The sequence below is a fragment of the Elephas maximus genome, chromosome 18 (assembly GCF_024166365.1).
Source record: "Elephas maximus indicus isolate mEleMax1 chromosome 18, mEleMax1 primary haplotype, whole genome shotgun sequence".
Classification (NCBI taxonomy): Eukaryota; Metazoa; Chordata; class Mammalia; order Proboscidea; family Elephantidae; genus Elephas; species Elephas maximus.
The window spans coordinates 27,975,890-27,995,868 of record NC_064836.1 but is presented as its reverse complement, the minus strand read 5'-3'; the positions used below and the strand labels follow the sequence as shown (position 1 = coordinate 27,995,868).

At 38.4% G+C, this 19,979-nt stretch overlaps 1 protein-coding gene across 3 annotated transcripts in view; it reads right to left on the bottom strand.

Moving 5' to 3' along the window:
- Window positions 1–19,979, bottom strand: part of CRYZL1 (crystallin zeta like 1) — a 37,159-nt gene that overhangs the window by 13,499 nt on the left and 3,681 nt on the right. For all 3 annotated transcript variants that reach the window (XM_049858540.1, XM_049858542.1, XM_049858541.1), the window contains exons 2-6: window positions 12,912–12,983; window positions 7,733–7,810; window positions 5,975–6,047; window positions 2,510–2,554; window positions 1,279–1,347 (exon numbers count right to left, since the gene is read on the bottom strand). In XM_049858540.1, coding sequence (XP_049714497.1) covers window positions 1,279–1,347; window positions 2,510–2,554; window positions 5,975–6,047; window positions 7,733–7,810; window positions 12,912–12,977 — 331 coding nt within the window. In that variant the 5' untranslated portion in view covers window positions 12,978–12,983. The remainder of the gene's footprint in view (window positions 1–1,278; window positions 1,348–2,509; window positions 2,555–5,974; window positions 6,048–7,732; window positions 7,811–12,911; window positions 12,984–19,979) is intronic.

Genomic DNA, 19,979 nt, shown 5'->3' with positions numbered 1-19,979 from the left:
GATACCTCATGATCACCTTATGCTATCGACTGACTTCAGGGGAGAGGGGCTGGAGCTTGCAGTATGTAATAAGACCTCTAATAAAAGCTCTGGTGCTCTGGTGGTGCAGTGGTTAAGAATTTGGCTGCTAACCAAAAGTTCAGCAGTTTGAATCTACCAGCTGCTCCTTGGAAACCCTATGGTTCTGCTCTTTCCTACAGGGTTGCTATGAGTTGGAATCGATGGCATGAGGTTTTTTTTTGTTTTGTTTTTTTAAGTAAAAGCTTTGGACACAGAAGCTCCATAAGCTTCCTGGTTAGCAAACAACATCTGCTCTCAGGAGGTGGTACATGCCTTTTTGGGACATGGAAGCTTTGTGTTGGTAACCTCCCCAGACCTCTTGCTGTGTCTCCTTTATGCTGATTCTGATTTGTGTCCTTTAAGTACAGCATTTTCCGTGAGTGCTGTGGGTTGTTCCAGCGAACAGTCAAACGCAAAGGAGTAGTGGAAGCAGGCAGGTCAGAAGTAAAGGGGAGTGGGAGACCCCTGAGCTTACGGCTGGTGTCCTCAGGGGATAGAGGGTATTGTGTGGACTCCCAGACTGACGGCTGGAATCTGAAGTCTTAGGCCTTACTCGGCAGTCTGGAGAACTGTGTCCTTGCACGTGTGATGTGTGACCTAGCTCCAGGTGCTTAGGGTGAGAGGAAGCAGTGCTGCATGCCAAGTGGAGTCAGAACCGAACAGAGAATTGAAAAAGTGAGGGTATGATATTTGGATTTGATTATTTTGATATACTAATGGTATCTGTAAGTGGTTTTAATTTGCTTTTCCGTGATTACTAAAGAGATGCATCTTTTCACTATGTTTTTATGATATATATTTAAATTTTCAAGAAGCAAACTGTTCGAAGAAAAATAAGTTAAACTGAACACTGTTCAAAAGGTATTAACAATAGCAACTAAAGACAAGTTTTCTTGATTCTTTCCTGTCTCAGACTCTATATAAATTGTCTAGATTTTATACATTTTTTATTTCAGCTAATAAATAAAAGAATCTGGCTAGGGAATAATTTCAGAGCCAAGGGATAAACCACTTTTCAAAGCTCTTGCCATGGTCAATGTAAGTGAAACTTAAAGGTCTGTATACTGTTTAGTCTGAGTATGAATTTTATGCATCCTAACTACAAGCTAGAAAATATTAGTTACAGCTACAGCAGATGCAAAGAAATCAAAATGTTTTAAACACCACACATCAGTGAAGACACATGAGCTCTTAAAGACTGAACTAACTGCCACATACCCAAGTAATGCTCATGTACTCTAATGACTTCACAAAGCCCAGGGTCTTCAGAATCCAGGGGTAAAATTCCTGAAAATTAAAATGAGACATTTAAGAAAAACAACCCAAATGTGAATTTATCCCTAATGAGATGCCAGTGACATTTTGAGGAAAGTTCCAGTAATTACTGATGTGGGGAAAGGAGAGACTGCAGAAACATGGAAGGGAAGTGGATCTCTTATTTACTGACATAAAGCTGCAGCACCTGTACTATCTTTTTTTTTTCTTTTTCTCCCTCTACCTTTACCTGAGCCATGTAATGACAACGCCTAATGTGCCTGGGGAAGCCGGGTTCCTGGTTCTAACTGTCCCCAGGGCACAGCTCCCTCCCACAGTTGGGCTCCATGCGGCACCTCACTATGCTTCCAATAAAAAGATCCCATTTTTTCCCTAAACTAGTCTGATTTTATTCTTGATTTCTTACAAAAAGAACCCTGAATAATAGAGTGTCACCGACTTCTTGGGCAATAATAAAGATATGAAAGACAGGAATCACAAATTCTCCAGAAAAATACCTGAGTCAAAGCAATACCATAAAAAGCTGAGAAAACCTTCTTACAAATATATTTTCAACACCTTCAAATATGCCATAAGGCTAAACATTTTTAAAGTTTATATGAGTATCTTCCATGTTGGAATGGTAATTTCAAAGACTACTACTAAAGTCATACATTGTATATGTTTGGGTAACTGCCTTGGACAGAGGTATAAATCTATATATTTGCAAAAATACTGATTTTAAAACCAATAAATGTTTCCAGTAAAGTCTCATTCTACAACAGTAGCAAGGAGAAAGCTCAGCAGGATTCAAGTGGCGTGTGGAGAACGGAGCTTCTCGATAGCTAGCTAACTCAGTCAGTAGTATTCAAGAAGATGACTTATGAGCTTCCTTTTCTTCAAGGTCTTTGATCTGGCTGGAAAACTGTCAGGAAAAGGCTACGCCATACACAGGAGCAACTATGGCTATCTTCTTTCTTTGGTACCATTCTACAGCCAAATATTGACAAGTTTTAAATATTCTGCTATTAGTGTCAAACTTCCAGTTCTACTCATTAATGGATATTTGACAGCAAATTCCAAAAATCAGGAAAGTACTTCTGTATGATGCAAGGTCCCAATGAGCATTAATACTTGTATAGAGAAGATAGTAAAATAGATGGTTTATAATACAGGACTGTGGGTTATAACTTACCTACTACTTCATCATCGGGTTGAAAGAAGGATACTTTGCTTCCAACTAAATAATGAGGGGAATTAATAATTAATATTATGAAGTTACTCAGCATAATTCTTATTTAACTATTAAGTAAAAAAAACCTTAGGTTTATAATGTCACTAACTCAGAGAAAAGGCCAAGAACTTCAAGGGCATTTTGATGGTTTAGAAGGTGTACAGGATCGAGTACTTCGAGTCTGCATTGTCTGGGAAATCTAGGCCAGGTGGTTGTTGACACCTTGAAGAAGGATGGATGTCTTTCTCTGTGGCTCTTGTGCCTATTTAGTTAACTTTAAGAATGAAGGCGTGAAGGAGAGTAATACATTCCACAGCTCCTATGATGATTATGTTCACCCCTCCTGTGGCTAGCATAATCTACTGTTATTTTATCAGACACACAGTGAGAAATTCTGGTTAAGAGTCACCTATAAACTAACTTTAATTTTGGATTATAAATTTGGGCTAGGTGCCAAGAAATTTCTTGGAAGTATACAGAAATGATATAGTTTTCTCTGCACATGTAAAGAACAAAGTCTCTACCATCTGCTAATTCATTTGAATATTTTGGTTTGAATAGTTACAAGAGGAAAGGGGAGGGGGAAGAACTAAATATTATGGAATGCCTAGCATTTTTAGTATGTCCTCACATTTCATCTTTAGGACATATCCAGGAAGGAGGTATTATTATTCCTATTTAACAGACGATGAAACTGAGGTGAGGCAGGGAAGGAATGTGGAATGTTGAAACCTGTAAGCAGCCAGCCTCTTTGGCCGGCTGTCAGCAGAATGGCCCAGAACTCATTTGTTGGTATTCTGCAACTTACTGTCTAATGTTCCTATTTTACATCCTCCTTTTGTAGTTTGTGTCTTGTTTGTGCTATCGTTCCCAAAACTTCTAATCCAGTATATTCTTTTCGTTTCCTTCTGCTGCTGATCCTAGGCCCCTTAGTTAGGACCACTTTGGCCCTTTTTTCTTGGATTCCTTCAGACTCCTTTTCTTTTAATCATCCCTTGAACAGCAGTACTGCCAAGGGCTCCATCTATGTTTGCGTCTCTTCATTTCTACTCTCTGCTTGGGTGAACTCATCAACACTATTATTTCAAATACAACCTATATGCTGACAACTCCCATATACATCTGGATCTCACTCTTGAACTTATATATAATTACCTATTAGATATCTAGAGAGATTTCACATAGGCCTTGAACTCAACCATATCCCTTCAAATTAGATCCTCTTCCTTTATTATTTGGTGGCACCAAGTCATACCTTAACCAGAATCTTGGAGATTTTTTCCTGTTTTTTATTACCAATTCCAATTATGTCCCATTGATTTTACCTCCTCAGTATTTCTTGATTCTGCCCCACCGCTCCACTTTTGCCACCACTGTCTCTTGCATGCAGATCTACCATCCAACCAGTCCTCTTCTCTGCAGTCTGGTCTGCTTCAAATATTCCCTTCACATGGCCACTCTAACAATCTCTCTAAAGCCCAACCTGACCAGGACACTTCTGTGCTCAAACATGTCTATGGTTCTTCATCATTTACAGGATGAAGTCCAAGTGATGACATACAAGGCTCCCCACGGGTCTGGCCCTTGCCTACCCTCCTGCTTCATTTGTAGGGGCAGGGATTTAGCATTCACATCATCCTTAAAGTATTTTTTTTCCAATAGCCTTTATTCTGCCATATTTGATGGAGAATTTTCTTGACAAAATGTTTCTCTGCTGCTAAGTATCTTGCCACCCATTCTTCCCTACCAAAACTTTATTTGGCTCCAGCAATACGGAAATCTTTGTAATTCTTAAATACGTTACATTATTACTTCTTTTCTTTGCTCATGATGTCCACTCTGCTGAGTGTGAGTCTCCTTGCTGCCCCTTAACTGCCTGGCTAACTTCCTCCAGGAAGCCTTTCCTCCTCCTCCTGGCTGGGTTGGGTTCCTCTCCTTGAAGCTTTTGTAATAACCTGTTCATATGTGTGTGCCTGTCTCTCCCCTAGACAGTGAACTCTTTGAGGGCAGGGACACTGTCTTATTTATCTTCATATTTTAAGCATCTAGCAAGTGATCATTAAATGTGGAATGAATGAATGAAAAAGTGATTGATCATTTTCTGGCTATTATACTTCTCTTATTTTTTCTATAGTTGGGGCAGAAAAAAAGGAGAGAAAATGAAATTATGATTTAGCTGTGTCAGAAGTTTACGTTAAGGAAAAGTATCAAATATATTGTAGATTAAGACCAAAGGTAAACTCAAATATAGTTTAATCTATATTATCACATATATATTCATTTACAGATGTAGTAAGAGCAAACATACTGACTGATCATGACTACCTCTTAGCAGTGAATATTGAGTAGGTCTGTTTAGAAAAAAATTATTTCAAAATATTTAGCCATACTGTTCTATATATTAAAACCATTATTTACTAAGTAAAACTTAAAATACTTTAAGGCAATCATAAAATCTTACTGATTATTTCTCCCCGTAAAATCAAAAACCAAACCCGTTGCCACCAAGTGGATTCTGACTCATGGCGACCTTATAGGAAGAGTGGAACTGCTCCATAGAGTCTCCAAGGAGCAGCTGGTGGATTTGAACTGCCGACCTCTTGGTTAGCAGCCAAGGTCTTAACCACTGCGCCACCAGGGCTCCACCAGAAACCATAATTCCCATTTTTGAATGAGCAAACTGTTTAAATGCTCCTTTTTAGGCAAACCTAAAAAATTTAATGAAAACGTAGTTAATATATTATGCATTTTAGCTAGGGCTAACATATTTGGTTAGCAGCTGTAGCACTTAACCACTACACCACCAGTGTTTCTGTTTTTATTATATATATATAATTACTCATGGACTTAAATACATAATCCCTAAATATTTACTAGAAACCCTGGTGGTGTAGCAGTTAAAAGGCTATGGCTGCTAACCAAAGGTTGGCAGTGTGAATCCACCTAGGTGCTCCTTGGAAACTCTGTGGGGCAGTTCTCTGTCCTTTAGGGTTGCTATGAGTTGGAATTGACTTGACGGCAGTGGGTTTGGTTTTGGTGTAAATATTTACTAAACAATAATAAGCCCTTCAATTATAAAATACCAGTTAAGTCCTATTTCCCTTTGTAATTAAACCAGAAAGGAAATATTTCTATATAATTATATTTTACATTTGAAAGACTGTATTTAACTTTATATAGTGGCAAACGAATTAGCTAGGACTTAATTTCTTTTGGAAACCCTGGTGGCGTAGTGGTTAAGTGCCACGGCTGCTAACCAAAGGATCGGCGGTTCGAATCCACCAGATGCTCCTTGGAAACTCTATGGGGCAGTTCTGCTCTGTCCTATAGGGTCACTACGAGTTGGAATCGACTCGACAGCACTGGGTTAGGTTTTTTTGGTTAATTTACTTTAGAAAATACAGATATTTACATCTATAAACTTACCATCTAACACAATTCCAGCAATTTCTCTCCCAACGGGAAAGAAATCCTTCTCCATCTTCATTTCTGCCAGAAGCTAAATCATAACAAAAGCTGTTAACATATTCTTGTCAAAAAGACAAATCCTGGCTTCTTCTCTTACATGAGAAAAGCTAGAGTAAAAATCAAACCACAAAAAAAGCAAATATGTTTTAATATTTGGAATTAAGAGTTTACCACCTATTTTAAACACAAAGCAAATAACTCCACAAGATAGGTGTCTGTGAAGGGTAGGAAACCAAGAGTTTGATGAAGAACTAGTTGACAGATAGGCTCTTTACTCTGCCAAGTATGAAGGGAAATTATGGCCAAAATACTTCTCGGCTGGCTAAACGTTGCTTACCAGTCACCTTGATCAGGTGGGGCTGGAGAGTTTGAAGAAGAGTTTGAATGATGGGGATAAGTATCTGTCTTTTAAAGTGATGGAGTGTTTAAGTCACTGCCATGTACACTTTTAAATTATAACGGTACTAGAGATACTGAATTTGTAGATATAAATTTATTTCAGCAACAGTAAGTAAAAAGAAGTAAAAACAATTCTCTTGAATATTTCCTTTAATTTTCAATTTGTGGTTTCCTGTATATGCCTGATTGTCAGAAACGTGTCTTTTTTAGTGTAGAACCTGATACTTTTCCTAAGATGTTCATAGGACATTCTTAGAGAAATACTGGGTATTTTATATTATTTCACCTATGCACACTTTTGCAGAATTATAATCATGGTTTTAACAACTGCATCTTACCTCCTTCATTTACCAAAAGCCTTTTTTTATTTTACTACACAGTTTTCATAACTTATTTTTAATAGTTGTGCAGTATTTTATTAAATTGATTTTACCATAATTTACCATTTCCTTCTGTTAGATATGGAGATTATTCCTACGCTGGAATTTTAATGGATTTTCTACAGCTTTGAAAAGAATGTCTTGGAAGGGCTGAACACTGAACACTGCAGACAAGGACGAATGCCTGCGTTCTTGGTGAGAGGACTTCAGAGGATCTCACTAATTTACTTCTTGGATCACACTCATGTTCTAGAGTTGCCCAACAGAAGCCGGTAACCTTGATCTCTAATTCCTAGAAGTATAACTATATAGAAAAAAAAACTTTTGGATTCTTAAAAGCTATGATGACATTATAATCTAATACATTATAAGTCCAATAAACTCTGATATTCATCTTTCAAAAAGAGAGAAAATGGACCTGCTCTATTTATTATGGCACATTAATTCATAGTTTATTTAACATTTGGAGGCATTCCACATATTTCATGGTCAATAATGGAAGATTACTGTAGGGCTGGGTAGGGGAGAGAGAGAGACAGGGATGACTACAGAAGGAATATGAACCACATCTAAAGCCATTAAATGGAAACACCTATAGAAGAGACAGTTAGCAAATTAATGGACTAGGTTTTTAGTTCTATCTTTATTTATAAAGATAATTTCTTCCTTGATTACAGGCCTTAATAATTGCAAATACTCAGCCTTTTACAATGTGAAGTTTATAAAATATATAATGCTACAAAATACATGATTTCAATTAGGCTAATAATTTACCTTAAGAAAGTAGGAATACACAAATATACATAATTTTTTTCTAGCTGGTCTATTCTTCTAAGGATGCTAATTATTCCTTGGCACTCAGACGTTAGTTATTTTGTCTGTACACAAAATATAAAACTCTCACTTGACTTTTGGCCAAAATAAATGCACCAAATACCTTTGTGTTTATCTGGCTCAGAGCACAAGCTTTAACTTGAAGTTTCACAAAGTTATCTTCTGTGACAGGAAGATTTTCCTAGAAGTAAATAATAACATAATAATGCTTACATGTTCCTTTGAGAATATGCCTTAGTGTGAAAATTTCACACATGGTTAACAAGATCTAACAAAACCCAAACCTCATAGCTAATTTAAGTAAAAACGCTACAAGAAATTATCTAAGAGTATTGGCTATACCATCAACTGCTAAAAGAATGAACAAATCAGTCTTAGAAGAAATGCAACCGGGACGCTCATTAGAAGTGAGGATAGAGAGACTTTGACTAGCTTACTTTGGACACATCATCAGAAAAGATCAATGTCTAGAAAAGGACATGATGGTTGGTAGAGACCAGTGAAAATGAGGGAAACCTTCCATAAGGTGAACTGACACAATAAACGCAACAATGGACTCATATATAGCAGCAATCATGGAGATGGCCAGGGTTGGGTAACATTTCATTCTGTCATACTTGGGGTCTCCATGAGTTGGAGCCAGGTTACCAGCAACTAACAAAAACAATGTAATAATAATAATAATAAAAAAGAATAAAGGACATTTTGAAATTGATTTGGTGCTTCCTTAAAAAGCTAGAAATAGAACTACCATACGATCCAGCAATTCCACTCCTGGAATATATTCTAGAGAAATAAGAGCCTTTACACGAACAGATATATGCACACCCATGTTCACTGCAGTGCTGTTCACAACAGCAAAAAGATGGAAGCAACCAAGGTGCCCATCAATGGATGAACGGATAAATAAATTATGGTATATTCACACAATGGAATACTATGGATCTATAAAGAACAATGATGAATCCGTGAAACATTTCATAACATGGAGGAATCTGGAAGACATTATGCTCAGTGAAATTAGCTGCAAAAGGACAAATATTGTACGAGACCACTATTTTAAGAACTCAAGAAATTGTTTAAACAGAGAAGAAAATATTTGTTGATGGTTATGAGAGTGGGGAGGAAGGGAGGGAGAGGGGTATTCACTAATTAGATAGTAGACAAGAACTATTTTAGGTGAAGGGAAAGACAACACACAATACAGGATAGGTCAGCACAACTGGACTAAACCAAAAACAAAGAAGATTCCTGAATAAACCAAACACTTCGAAGGCCAGAGAAGCAGGGGTGGGCGTTTGGGGACCATGGTTTCAAGGGACATCTAGGTCAACTGGCATAATAAAATCTGTTAAGAAAACATTCTGCATCCCACTTTGGTGAGTGGCGTCTGGGGTCTTAAATACAAGCAAACGGCCATTTAAGATACATCAATTGGTCTCAACCCACCTGGAGCAAAGAAGCATGAAGAACACCTAAGACACAAGGGACAGGAAGGGCCACGTGAACCAGAGACTACATCATCCTGAGACCAGAAGAACTAGATGGTGCCCAGCTACAACCGATGACTGCCCTGACAGGGAACACAACAGAGAATCCCTGATGGAGCAGGAGAGCAGTGGGATGCAGACCTGAAATTCTCATAAGAAAACCAGACTTAATGGTCTGACTGAGACTGTAAGGACCCCAGAGGTCATGGTCCCCAGACCTTCTGTTAGCCCAAGACTGGAACCATTCCCAAAACCAACTCTTCAGACAGGGATTGGACTGGATTATAAGACAGAAAATGATACTGGTGACGAGTGAGCTTTTTGGCTCATGCAGACACATGAGACCATGTGGGCAGCTCCTGTCTGGAGGTGAGATGAGAAGGCAGAAGGGGACAGAAGCTGGCTGAATCAACACAGGAATACAGGGTGGAGAGAAGAAGTGTGCTGTCTCATTAGGGGGAGAGCAACTAGGAGTATATAGCAAGGTGTATATAAATTTTTGTATGAGAGACTGACTTGATTTGTAAACTTTCACTTAAAGCACTATAAAAATAAAAAATAAAGGAAATTTTGAGGTAAAATTAAAAACAAAACTTGAGGGTTCATATTTTGAAAGGTACTCAGAAACCAAGATGGTTATATGTGTAGACAATAAATTTAGGATAACAAAGTAGAGCAACAAATACTGTATTTCAACCTAAGTAATCTCAAAGCATCGGACATCCACACTTAACATGTATACATCGTGTAGTCTTAACTGGTGTTAAGAGTGTTCTTAATGCTACAAATGAAGTTCTTTAGGGTCACTTGTTTATCTTTTCCTCATTTAATATCTGTCTTGGACATTTCAGCACACCCCATGGGATTCTGGGGTCAAAATACAAACTGAACTTAATGGGACTTAATTCTCCCTCCTATCCCACAGCTAGATAAAACTTGAAAGGTAAAAAGTATTCTAAGCTCAGGCATTCAACACCATCTACCCACATTATTAAATGTAATATCCCTGCTCAAATATCTGTAACTTGGAACCAATAATGAAAACACTTTCTTCAACCCCTGATATCCCCAAGTTATATCAAAAGTTAGCCAAGAAGAGCTGTTTGCACAGGCCCTGTCAAGGGGATTATGTTCCGTTACCACTGCTTTATTTCCCACGAACACAGTATTCTGGTATTTTTAAATCTCAAGATTTGGGAATACTGGGTGCTGCTATAAAAATATTCAATAATATTGATGAACCTGTGAGTTTTACTCATAACTGGGTGAACCTGGAAATGATTTTTCCCAAGAGCAATTAAACCTCTTGGACCTTCCTCTTGATCCAGTGTTAGAAGCCAGACTATCTGAGATTCAGGCTTCTGATCCAAAATGATTTTGGAGTTAGTGAAAAGACTACAAAAAGAAAAACAGACTGGATTCATGACCCAAGAACTCCTGTTACTACTATGCAATACTGTGGAATGATTTTGGCTTGCCATAATAATCACCAATACATGAAAATTCTATCTATGATTAAGATAGTCAAAACACTAAAGATTATTTAAAGCTTAGTAAATGAGGTAATTTTGCAAAGCCCAGAAATTAGTGTAGAAAACAATGCATTCCCACTTCTTTCATTCACAATGTGAGATAAAAGTATTTTCTGAAATATGGCTATAATCTGAAAACCCACTTTACTGTGGCATTCAGAATAACTTGGGTTAATTTTGCAACATATTAAAAAAAAACTGTTTAGAATAAGGTTGTTTTGTTTTACTAGTACCTTTCACACCATCATCAATACCCAGAGGATGTAAAAATCTCTTTTGTAGCAATTCTTTTAGAAATATATTTACACTACAACACAGGCCAACATTTTCATATGAACATTAAAGAAAACTAATTAGAGGAGTTTCATTTAAATAATTTTTATTCATTCAGTTCCATTCAAAATAACTTACAACAGGTCATTTAAAATAGGCTCTAATATCTTCTAAAAATTAAATACCTATGCTCATCAAAAGACTTTACCAACAGAGTAAAAAGAGAACTTACAGACTGGGAAAAAATTTTGGCTCTTACAAATCAGACAAAGGTCTAATCTCTAACATCTATAAGAAAATCCAACACCTCTACAACAAAAAGGCAAATAATCTAAAAAACAGGCAAAGGAAATGAACAGACACTTCACCAAAGAAGGCATTCAAGTGGCCAACAGACACATGAAGAAATGCTCGCGATCACTATACATTAGATAATGCAAATCAGAACCACAATGAGAAACCGTCTCACCCCTGGCATTACTGGCACTTACTGGCACGAATCAATAAACCAGGAAATAACAAATGTTGGAGAGGCTGTGGGGAGATTGGAACTCTTATGCCCTGCTGGTGGGAATGCAAAATGATACAACTATTTTGGAAAACGATATGGCGGTTCCTTAGAAAGCTAGAAATAGAAATACCATATGATCCAGCAATCCCACTCCTAGGAGTACATCCTAGAGAAATAAGAGTCGTCACACGGATAGACATATGTATACCCATGTTCACTGTAGCACTGTTCACGCAGCAAAAAGATGGAAACAACCTAGATGCCCATCAACAGATGAACGGATAAACAAACTGTGGTACATACACACAATGGAGTATTATGCAACCATAAAGAAAAACAATGAATCTGTGAAGCATCTCATAACCTGGATGAACCTGGAGGACATTATGCTGAGTAAAATAATCACAAAAGGACAAATATTGTATGAGACCATTACTGTAAAAATTCATGAAAAGGTTTACACACAAAAAGAAAGTCTTCGATGGTTACGAGGGAGAGGAGAGGTGGGGATAGAAAAACACTAACTAGACAATAGATAAGTGGTAACTTCGGTGAAGGGTAAGACAGTCCACAATACTGGGGACGTGAGCACAACTTGTACAAGGCAAGGTCACTGAAGCTCCACAGACACATCCAAACTCCCTGAGGGACTGAATTGCTGGTCTGAAGGCTATGGGGACCATGGTCTCAGGGAACATCTAGCTCAATTGGAATAACATAATTTATAAAGAAAATGTTCTACATTCTACTTTGGTGAGTAGCGTCTGCGGTCTTAAAAGCCTGTGAGCGGCCATCTAGGATACTCCACTGGTCTCACCCCTTTGGGAGCAAGGAATAATAAACTAAAGATACAAGGCAAAGATTAGTCCAAAGGACTAATGGACCACATCTACCATGACCTCCACCAGACTGAGTCTAGAACAACTAGATGGTGCCAGGCTACTACCACTGACTGCTCTGACAAGGATCATGATAGCGGGTCCTAGACAAAGCTGGAGAAAAGTGTAGAACAAAATTCTAACACAAAAAGAAAGACCAGACTTGCTGGCCTGACAGACTGGAGAAACCCTGAGAGCATGGCCCCCGGACACCCTTTAAGCTAAGTAATGAAGTCAGTCCTGAGGTTCTGCCTTCAGCCAAAGATTGGACAGGCCCACAAAAGAAAATGAGACTAAAGGGGCACACCAGTCCAGGGGCAAGGACTAGAAGGCAGGAGGGAACAGGAAAGCTTGTAATAGGAACCCAAGGTTGAGAAGGGAGAGTGCTGATATGTCATGGGGTTGTTAACCAACATCATAAAACAATATGTATACAAACTGTTTAATGAGAAACTAGTTTGTTCTGTAAATCTTCATCTAAAGTACAATAAAAAAGTCTGTAATTAAAAAAAAGTCCAATTAGAAAAAAACACAGGCTCTATTAGATACAGAAGATATACTATTTCCTTTCAGTTAATGATTAAACAATTTTTCTTACCCTTTCTTGAAATACAAATGTTATTTCTTCGTTTGTGGAATTCTGTTGAAAATATAAGCCTTTCATAGTCACCTAAAAACAAGAAAAAGTACATGAAACAAACAAAAAATGTCTTCTAGACCAAATGAATGCAAAAATTAAACTGTACTGGTAAGGGGGAAATGACAACCATAAATGTATTCTTCCAATTTAGGGTTCTTTCTTAAAAAGGATCCAGTAAGAGAATATCAACAATCTCTGTGTGCAAATGGGTTTACACTTCAACCTTTCATTGCAAAGGCAAGCACAAGCCTAATTTCACCTTCTCACTCAAGAAAAAATATTAGATGTACTCAGGAAAAGAACATCTTACAAGGACCAAGAAGCTCAGTTTTATTTACCAAATGTGTCATTTTAAGAGCTTTAAAAGACTTAAAGAGTACACAAAAGGAAAAAGTGGACACTCAAGACACTTGTTGAAACTGTGCCCCGAATTCCTCTTACCCTCTATAAACCATTTCATGGAAGTATTTAAAACTATTATGTAAACTGCTTGAAGCATCTCTAAGGGCTCCACAGTTGTTTCTTTAACTTTCATAATAATTCTACAGGCAAGACTATTTTCTTAAATGTAAATTTCATAGAAGTAGAAAATACAGGAAAGTGCACAAAATTCTAAATGTACAGCTTGTTGAGTTTCACAAAGGGAATGTGTCCATGTAAGCTGCAACCTGATTGGGAACCATGATCAGACCTCCAAAAGCCCCCTGGACCGCTTTCTAGTCATCGCCTCCACCTGTCAAGGACCCTCTCTCCTAAGAGCACAGATTCGTTTAATCTGGTTTTGAACTTTATATAAATGAAATCATACTCCTTTGTGTCTGGCTTCTGTCACTCAGTATTATGTTTGTGTGCTCATCCACGTTGTTCCTTGGAGTGGTAGTTCTTTCATTCTCATTGTTGTGTAGTATTCCGCTGTATGAATAAATCAGTACGGGTCCATCTCACTACAGGTGGATGTTTGACTTCTTTCCAGTTTGGGCCTTGTATTCGTTTCCTAGGGCTGCCATACCCAATGCCCACTAACTAGGTGGCTAAAAGCAGACATTTATTCTCTCACAGTTCAGAAGGCCAGACATGCAAAATCAAGATGGTGGTAGCGCTGGTTCCTTCTGGAGGCTCTGACGGAGAAACTACTCCATGTCTCTCTCCTGGCTTCTGGAGGCAGCTTACTCATTCCTTGGCTTGTAGACACATCACTCTATCTCTGCTTCGATCTTCACATTGTCTTCTTCTCTGTCTACATCTTTTTATGCCTCTCTCAAGGACATTCAGTGGATTTAGGGCTCACCTTAATCCTGCATGGTCTCATCTCTACCCTCGTTTTAACTACATCTGCAAAGATGTTATTTCCAAATAAGATCACATTCTTTGACTCCAGGTGGACATGAATTTTGCAGGGTGGGGGACGATGACAGTATTCAGCTCACTACAGGGCTTTTACAAACTGTTCTGTTAAGAACATTCCTGTACATGCTCATTTTAGTGAAGAAACCGAGTCTTCGAGTGGTTAGGCACATACCTAGGGTCTCAGCACCATCAGGGCCAGAACTAAGTCACAGACCAGGTCTGAATTACTCCAAAGTCATTATTCTTAAGAACTATATTTAATGGTTTCCTCAATGAGCTAACATTCAATATATCTTTTAAAATTGGAATTCTATATACTCTAGGATTAATAATTATCAAGTATTGGTTGGTAGAACTGTGAGGGGTTCAGTACAAAATGAAAATGTGGGAACCGTGCTAAAAAATTATTAAAGTTTTAAGATGATGACAGCAGAGCATTAAACCAAGTGTGGGTCCCTCCTGAGCACGAGGCCCAGGGTGACCGTACAGGCTGCACACCCACGTAGCCAGCCCTGCATGCTGAATGCTAGTGGATCTTATGGATTCATACGGAGGGTTTTTACCGAATGTAGTTGAGCTGTGGCTGCTGCTTTCCAGGATGTTATAGTCGAATGCTGGAGCTAACAGAAACTATAAAATCAAGACATATGTAGAAATTATGTATGTAGCATGTATCAACAAAGTATATTATAAAGAGTGAGCTAAGTCAAAAGATTAATTTTGGCACTTATAAACCCTTTGTTATAGAAGGTCTGTTTGTGAGTCAGTGTACTTGGTGGGAGAGTCCAGGGACAGAGGGGAAGAAGGTAAGCATAACCAGTAACCAGTTGCTATTGAGTCGATTCCAGCTCATGATGACCTCATGTGTGTCAGAGTCAACTGTGCTCCACAAACCAAAACCAAACCCACTACCGTCAAGTTGATTCCGACTCATAGCGACCCTACAGGACAGAGTAGAACTGCCCCATAGTGTTTCCAAGGAGCACCTGGTGGATTCGAACTGCCAACCTTTTGGTTAGCAGCTGTAGCTCTTAACCACTATGCTACTAGGGTTTCCAAGAGTTGATCTTTCCAGAAGTAAATTGCCAGACCTTCCTCCTGAGGTGTCTCTGGGTGGGCTCAAACCTCCAACCTTTCAGTTAGCAGTCCAGAGCGTTTAACCGTCTGCACCACTCAGGGACTCTTAAGCACAGACACAGCAGCTGTGTATGCCCTACAACATGAAATCTAACCTCTCCCACCCAGCTTTCAAGCCTATTCTATCTCACTCCTCCACGGTATGATTTCACACCATATGGTCACCCCTGGCCCAGGGCTTCCAGGCATTGCTTGTTCACTGGGTAGACAGATTCTGCTAAGTAAATCAAGTCCTAGCCCCTCCCTGAAATGACCACCAGTGACAGTTGGCCTACCCTATCTGTATTATGCTACTATATTTTGTTACATACTAATATATAAAACCTTGCCTTATTTACTTACTACCGAGGAGGCTTTCCCACCTAGTGCCTCGAAAAATCAACATCCCGTATTAAAAAAGATCAACATCCTGTATTAGTAAATAAGTAAATCTCTGCTCCAGCTCAGCCTGGAGCTACCTGGGTTGCCTTTTTGAGAAGTGGAACAATCAACACCTTGATTTCAAAGCATCTGCTTTTGTGACTCTGAAAACCACTGTTTTCTCTGCCCACTGCATCTTAATACATATGGTGTGTCTCCTTGGTCAGAAGTCATAGGCACCTCACATTGTGCCCCAATTTCAAAGATCCTGGAAAATAACTGCTTGTCAGAGTCCCCTAAAGCAAATATATATAATATAGCCAATATTTTTAGTCAGCTCTTGCTAAATAATTCCTCCAAAGTATGTAGAAATTGGCCTGGCTAGGTAGAAAGAAATAATGTTTGGTTGGTCCAATAAATAACTGCCTAGGATCAGAAATTAAAGTGTTGAAAAGCAAAGATGTCACTTTGAGGACTAAGGTGCTCCTGACCCAAGCCATGATATTTTCAGTCACTTCATATGCACGCGAAAGCTGGACAGTGAATAAGGAAGACTGAAGAAGAATCGATGCATTTGAATTATGGTGTTGGAGAAGAATACCGAATATACCATGGACTGCCAGAAGAACAAACAAGTCTATTTTGGAAGAAGTACAGAGAGTGCTCCTTGGAGATGAGGATGGCAAGACTTCCATACTTTGGACATGTTATCAGGAGGAATCAGTCCCTGGAGAAGGACATCATGCTTGGCAAGGTAGAGGGTCAGTGAAAAAGAGGAAGACCCTTGTTAAGATGGATTGACAGTGGCTACAGCAATGGGCTCAAACACAGCAACAGTTGTGAGGATGGCACAGAACTGGGCAACGTTTCATTCTGTTGTACATAGGGTCGCTATGAGTATGAACTGATTTGACAGCACCTGGCAACAACAAGAAGATTAAAAATATCCTCAAAGTAACAAAATGAAGAAAGTGTTTTTATAAATGTAGCCAGGAGAACACTGAATATCAATGATTTGTTTTGCAAATCTGTAACAGGAATACTGAGTTCCTAACCCTAAGAAAATGGCAGAATAAATGGTACTCAAGATCAAATGGTTTCTTAGGAAATGGTCCAGATTAAGTGGAACCCTTAATGTATTAAAACAATTTTTACTTAATTAAAAGATATCTGCACATAGGAAGTAAAATAACTATTATTTATATTTGGTATTCTATACTATACTATAGAATACCAAATATAAACATAAAATGTATTACACTTATTTCTAAGAATGAGTATCATGTAACTTCAAACTTCTGTGTTCTACTGTCAACATTGCGATATAAAAGTGTTATATACAACTTTTTAATGAAAATAGATGTGTTTAAAAACAAACGTTTTATATTTTATAGGGATATCAGGTTTTAAAAATATTTGACACGAGTCCACATATTGAGGATTATGTTTATAATACTTTCAAATTTTACAATCGCTGCATATTAAATATGTTTTTAAAATCAGGAGAAAGAACTAAAAAGACATCTATTTTATGTAATTTTTGGTACAAAGCACATCAGAGGACTTTGCATAAATTAAACATGACTATAATAACACTTTAAAAAAGTAGTTAATAAGGGTCTACTTTAAAAAAATTAAGTAATTTTTAGTACAAAGCAGAAAAGAGGACTTTGCATAAATTAAACATATGACGAAAAATAACACTTCAAGAAAGTAGTTAATAAAAGTAATGGTCTATTTAAAAAAAATCAATGGGAAGAAATTTCAAATGGTTTCCACTCACTTAAAACAGCAATATCAACTCCTCTTGCTCTTCTACTCTGCTCAACTCCCAAGGAGTTCATCTATTAATAACTGTAAATAAAACCTCGACAGATCATTCCTTATCTATACCTTCAGACCAAGAGTGTCCTGAGCATCAGATCAATCTAAAATTCAACAGACATAAAACTGGGCTAATATTTCCCCAGAACAAGAGTTTACTCTTTCCAGTCATAATTTTCTCCTCTGCATTATGAACCCTAAAGCTTCTTTATCCTTTAGAATATCCTGGCTCATTTTCAAGGGACATCATCATAGCACAGATGGTATGCTAATATCTCAATGCTGTAGGCCTGAGTTCTGGACACAGACTGGTGAATGGCCTCAATTCCCTATCTCACCCAACCCATCACCCACCCTAAGGCCAACTCAGTTCCAGAAAGTTCAAGTCTTCCCATATGCTCGTACTTCTATTACTTCTCAACACAAACTTCAGGTTCACTTCAGGTTCAGGATTCCAATGTAATGTCTCTAACTCACCCTCATTTTTTAAGGAAAGCAATGATATACAGTATTGTCAGGCAGCTAAGCTACAGAAAAACAGATGGAAGTCAACTCTGAAATGTGGCCTCATGTGCTCAGTCGATCACCATGCCAGGCCCTTGGCTGTCGTGTATCCAATGCCCTATTCCCTGCTCTGTTCAGGCCTCGTGCACGGTGTGGTAATTCTTTCTGGATATTTAGGGGGAAACCTTCATCTCCATTTTGATCATCTGAGAAGAGGTGACTTATTAAGATTTATGTTTTCTTATTCATCTGTGAGACTTTTCGTATGTATTCACAAATCAGAAGAAATCTTTCAAACCATGTGTCCAGATATCTGGTTAAAAATACAGTCAGCATAATCAAAGCAACTAGCTGGTGGTTAGGTTCAGGTACTGCACATTGGCAGGCTGTAGAGGATGGTAAGCCTAACCTTAAGCCCAAAAGGGAGGCAAATGTATAGTCACAACAACGACAAAACAGCTTTACACTGTGTCAGCAACAGTCTCTAGAAATCTGTCTACTCTAAGGAAACTCTGCATAAGGAATGCGTGCACAGGTGGCATTGTTTTGTTCCATACAACTGCACTGCTCTCTTGTGACTGTTACAAGATGTAGGTTTTGTTGTGTATATTTTCACCAAAAAAAAAAAAGAAAAAGAACTGGCCCTTCCTGCTGCTGTAATGCTGCTACTGACGGCTGACGTTGGAATAAATCACCAGGTGAACTTGGGAGTGCAGGTAATGCACTGTAGAGCAACAATATAGAAGGAGCCAGGGTTCCTAACACAGTGGAGCAACCCGTCAGCCTTGGAATGCCTACCTCGACTTGTACATGAAAGAGAAATAAACTTCATCTGGTTTAAGCGAACCCCCCGCAAAAAAAAAAAAAAAAAAAAAAAGATGGCACAGGAAACATAACAGTGGCTCACACCTAACTGAACTCTGAGAAGCAATTATATGGTACAAGAATTTTTTATTTTCAGGTTTTAGGTAGATAATTCAAAATTTAAAGACGGAAATTACATGAAGTTGCTTAGTCCCTATCACTTAAGGGATTTAAACAGAGGCTGGATGTGCACTTTGATAAAGGGAGTTCCAGCATTAGTTGAGTGGGACAGGGGGATAATATTGACCAAACTTATACCTGTGCAGCATAATCTACATTTATGCAACCTAAGATGTAAATATAGGTTAAGAATCAGAAAAGGAAAAGTTTTCTTTTGTACCAAAAAGGCTTCAGGCAGAAGCATAAAAAGCAGTTCCTAAGAGAGGATTTCAGGGTGCTGCCTATCTACACAACAGCGGTTTCCAGATGTGCCAGTCTAGCACAGTGGTTCCCAACAGCGGTTTCCAGATGTGCCAATCTAGCACGGTGGTTCCCAACAGTGGTTTCCAGATGCGCCAATCTAGCACGGTGGTTCCCAACAGCGGTTTCCAGATGTGCCAAACTAGCACGGTGGTTCTCAACAGCGGTCCCTCCTGAATCTCAAGAGAACTCATCACCCTTCCTCTGATAGCTTTACTTTTATTATCTGCTCATTTACAAAATATATTTTTCCTTAAGAGTCCAAGATTTCTTAAATCAGGCACTCCCCTGCCAGTACCTGTGTGTAAATGCTTACTTAATTTTCCAATTCACTATAGGATCTTGGAATGGTGTTGTGCTGGGTGGGTTGAGGAGATGGGATGGTCCTTATTCCACAGATCGGGAATATCTAATATCTGGTCCAGTTACTATTCAACATAAGGCCATTTAACAAAGTATAATCCAGAAAAATAAAAACATAACTTGCACTTACATTTTTGAATTAGCACCTTATCTTCTCATATTGTACTACTGGAGAACAACGAGCCCAATAGTATTACAGAATAGAGC